Below are 4371 nucleotides of genomic sequence, written 5' to 3'. Positions count from 1 at the left end.
AGACATTGTGTGCAGAGAGAAGAAGAAAACCAGCTCTCCTACATAGCGAGGATGCTTACGTTACAGCGAGAGCCCGAAAGAGGGCTCATACTAGTATGGAGACATGAAAGGCTTCCTGGCAGTAATTGCAGAGCGGGTTATTTGGCAAAGAACAATGAAACAACTAAAGGAAATCCAGTATTACGGTTGTCAGGTAGCACATCTTATACTGGCCTATATCCAGGAGGTGTGTCCCCATAAGAATCTATTGAAACAAATATTGGAAGACTGTGTCGTAATCCTGAGCTTAGGTGTGTCCTCCACACTTTATAAATACCTCTCATTTACAACTAGCAACACATGTGACACAACAGTGCAACAGAAGACGTCCGAGGAGGAAATCTTCAATCCACAAGGTATGCGTGATGAGATATTTCTCTACGGTCATTTCCTGATAGCATGGCATTGTTCTCGACATACCAATAAGTCAACAAAATATTATCATATAATGGAGAAGAAAAATATTACTTTTATGATTTATTATTATTTAAAGGGTTACATTTAAAAAAAAAAAGCCTGTATTGCTAGATGTCCAGATAACTAATCAACCATTATGGGCCAAGCATCATGGCCTTAAGAGTTGTATTTTTCAATATTGTCCCAACATCAATTGATTTGGACCGCTCATGCAAAATAGGAATGAAAGAGGGTTAAGGCCACGTTCGCACATTCAGTAGTTTATTTTACGTCAGTATTTTTGAGCCAAAAACAGGAGTGGAACAATCAGAAGAAAAGTATAATATAAACACGTCACGTATTTTCCCTGGTTTTGGCTTACGAATACTGATGTAAAATACTCACCGAATACTGAACGTGTGAAAGAGGTCTAAAAGGGCAAAATTAATTCTGTATCATTCTCAAGAGCGCGCTGCATATACAGAGATTATCTAATGTCCTCTCGATCCCCTTGGGTTCATGCACTAGACATAACACACTAAAATACGTTTGCTCGGTGTTCTTTTAAAGTGGATCTGACTCTTTTCCTGACATAGCTATTTTAGTAAGGCCACGTTCGTATGTTCAGTATTCGGTCAGTATTTTCCATCACTGATTGTAAGCCAAAATCAGGAGTGGATGATAAATCCAGAAGTGGTGACGGGTTTCTATTATATTTTTCCTCTGATTGTTCCGCACCTGATTATGGCTTACAAATACGGATGTAAGATACTGACTAAATACAGAATGTGTAAATGTGGCCTCTATGTGCGTATTCTAGTGATGAGAGAGTATACTCGTTGCTCTGGTTTTCCCGAGCATGCTCGGGTGACCTCTGAGTATTTGGCATGCTCAGAGATTTAGATTTTGTCGTCTCAGCTGCATGATTTGTGACTGCTAGACAGCCTGAATACATGTGTGGAATGCCTGTTAGGGAATTCGCACATGTATTCAGCCTGTCTACAAGCCACAAATCATGCAGCTGAGACAACGAAATCTAAATCTCCGAGCACGCCAAAATACTCGGAGACCACCCGCGCATGCTCGGGGAAACCCGAGCAACGATGCTACTCGCTCATCACTAGTGTATTCCTGTTGAAATAACAAGTTTGAAACATCTTTTCTTAGATACCTGTGTTGTTCCACTTACTATTCCTAGAAATTAAGGAATATATTGACTGCTGTCTCTACCGAGACCAAAGTTTCCCCATCAGTACGGATTGGGTTTAACTTTGAAGTGACACACCCCGCAGACAATAGAAATGATACCTCCCAGTTATATATATATTTTTTTATATGTTTCTAAGAGTAATAACGGAGGATAAAAATGTCTGAAAATTATTATTTCATGAGAAATGCACTAAAGCAGATGTGTCACTAAAGGTAATACTTCTTTAAGCCCAGAACAGGATTGTGAAGTGAGTCATGTCATTGCATGACTCCACTTTCCCTTGCTTGAGTCACACTTCAAATAGATGTCAACCAGATAGAATCCCTTGTAAAGTGCTCTTCAATGGATTACGATCCTAGCACGCATTGTGAATGTGAATGGTTAATTCATTCATTTTTATTTCTTGAGCTCAACAGCAGCAGATATGAGGTGAAACAGCAAAAGGTTACAGTATTAATGCAATGGATGGGCTTTTATAAATCTGCATGACCAGTGTAGCCCCAGCTTAAACCTCTTTCAGTAACATTTTAACTCACCAGACTTGTCACGGTAAAATCCAGTTGATTTGAGACATTGGTGATGTTTGTAATTTGACCAGCAGTGATTCTCAGAATGAAAGGGCAATAAAAAATGACAAAAAAATAAAGAATGTTCAGCTTAATTTACAATAATAGAAACTTTAGAACCATGATGACCCCTATAAAGATAAATTTATAGTGGCCAAACTTGCAAAATATTGGAGCTGCGTCCCTTTTCCCCAGGAAGAAGTGAAGCGAAACGCGCGTCGGGGTGAGGGGACAAAGCTCCGATCTTTCACACATTTGCCAGTATACTTACCATTAAGGTAATTTATTCAAATAATTTTGTTGCTTCTGGCTTACCCTACATATACCTAATGACTGCATTTCTATCTAGATACATAGTAAATAATAACAACGATACACATAACAAGGACATATGAATGCATTTATTGAAGGAATTGAGGGCATTATTATTTATTGCACTATTAGCATTTTTCACATTGGTGTATCAACAGTAGCCTTTCATTATACCCACATATAAGGATAAAAAAAGATCAGCAAATTGAAGAAAAATGGTCAGCTTTTAGCTTTGACATAAAACTGACATGCACATGTGAATAAGAGCCCTTTTCTTCTAGGAATCAATGATGGTTTGAGATCACAATTTTAACCAAATTCATCTTTTTTCCATATATCATAACCAGTAGTTTGTTTTTATTGGAATTCTCCTGTAAGGTCCCATACATAAGCATACTAATAATCATCCCTGTAATGTTTCCTATTCTTCAGCGCTGACATGCAGCTTTTCTTCACTACCATTTATATTATGTCATGTTTTCTATTTTTCACCAGCAGCACATCATGAAGCTGAAAAACTTTGCCCTACTCACTGTGGCGAGCCTCCTGATTTTCCAGCTTCTCCTGGTGAAAGGAAATAAACAAAAAGAAGGGAAAAAAGACAGACAGAAAGGGGCAGGTAAAGAGGAAAACCAAAAATCTCCCACTCGTAATGGAGAAAAACAGAAAGGAGCCAAAGGAGGGAGAGGATCACTTCAACTTCAAGGAAAATTTGTCAGTAAAGACAAGGCAGAATGCATCTGGTCTGTATCTGGGACTGAGACTGTGGCTGTAAATGTGGAGTGTGCAAAAGGAGAAACAAAAATATCCTGCGCCTATGGAGGAAACCCTACAGCATGCCCAAACTACGTTGCAAATCAGAAGTCTTACTGGAAGCAAATCACTCGGGCTCTGAGAAAACAGAAGAACCTTTGCCAGGACCAAAAAGCTGTCCTTAAGTCCAAGGAATGCAAGAAAGGTCCACCAGAGGCACACCTAAGGTACCTCCTGCCCGATGTGCTAGGGCCAAGCCAAGAACACAAAGTCCAAGAAGGTACATCAACTAAAGAGGACATTATTGAACCAACACAGGACTGTGTAGAGGATGCAGATGTACTTGAGAAGCAAAGATTAGCCAAGGAGTATTGTGGAAACTCATGGAGCTCACTGTGCTCATTTTTCTTCTCAATGGTTCAAGGCAAGAGTTGCTAAGCCAAAATAATTGTTTTTTGTTAATATTAATTTTCTTCTTTTATTTTTATTTTTATATAAACATGCTACTATATTTAAACTTGTAAGTCAAAAGTCTTTTCCAGATTTTTCTTACATGTCTTCATGTTGTACGTTGTATGAAATGCATCAATTATCTGATCTGTGGACTGGTAAAAAAAATTGAACTGATTCATCACTACAGTACTATATATTATATTTTTTATGTTTTTTCTTTTTATAAAATAAAGAATTTTTTTTACTATGGTTGGTTAACTTTATATGTTATATAAGTATACCACTCGGAGATTATAAGACTCATTTGTGCATATTCCTAGAGGAGGGACTAGAGGCTGCCATTTCTGATATCTCATGGATAGGAAGGGGACACAACTCAGATTAGCAAAAGGAACCTTCCCCGTAAAGGGTTTGAACTTGAGCCGAGCTTTTTCTGCAGGTGCCACAATTTTACCAAGACAATGAAGAACCAGTATGAGATTCCTCTTTTCCCTTAAGATGAATAGCAAGCCTGTATGTACCGTAAAAAAAGACCTTGGAGTTCTTGTAGAGATGGGGCCAACCCCTCATTGGTTCTTTCCCCTTTTGTTTTGAGTGTTAAGAACCTGTCTTGCAAACAACTGGGGAAGGGGGGATTGTCCA

The 4371-nt window shown here is 38.5% G+C and overlaps 1 protein-coding gene across 2 annotated transcripts; it reads left to right on the top strand.

Moving 5' to 3' along the window:
• Positions 1–311: 311 nt before the first annotated feature.
• Positions 312–3976, top strand: FGFBP1 (fibroblast growth factor binding protein 1). 2 transcript variants are annotated; one of them, XM_073574613.1, is made up of 2 exons: positions 312–395; positions 3019–3976. In XM_073574613.1, exon 2 carries the CDS (start codon positions 3028–3030, stop codon positions 3712–3714), a length of 687 nt encoding a protein of 228 aa, XP_073430714.1. In that variant the 5' UTR covers positions 312–395; positions 3019–3027; the 3' UTR covers positions 3715–3976. The 2 variants fall into 2 exon arrangements, with proteins under 2 accessions (XP_073430714.1, XP_073430715.1); XM_073574614.1 differs by having other exon boundaries at positions 315–395; positions 3022–3976.
• Positions 3977–4371: the final 395 nt, after the last annotated feature.

The sequence above is a fragment of the Dendrobates tinctorius genome, unplaced genomic scaffold (genome assembly GCF_039654945.1).
Source record: "Dendrobates tinctorius isolate UK_male_01 unplaced genomic scaffold, ASM3965494v1 ptg000039l, whole genome shotgun sequence".
NCBI lineage: Eukaryota > Metazoa > Chordata > Amphibia > Anura > Dendrobatidae > Dendrobates > Dendrobates tinctorius.
The sequence above is the reverse complement of the archived record's forward strand: the minus strand, read 5'-3'. Positions and strand labels throughout refer to the sequence as shown.

Bases quoted from the DNA above. Each gene is read 5' to 3' on its own strand.
- FGFBP1 (XM_073574613.1), top strand. From the start codon at position 3,028: ATGAAGCTGAAAAACTTTGCCCTACTCACTGTGGCGAGCCTCCTGATT.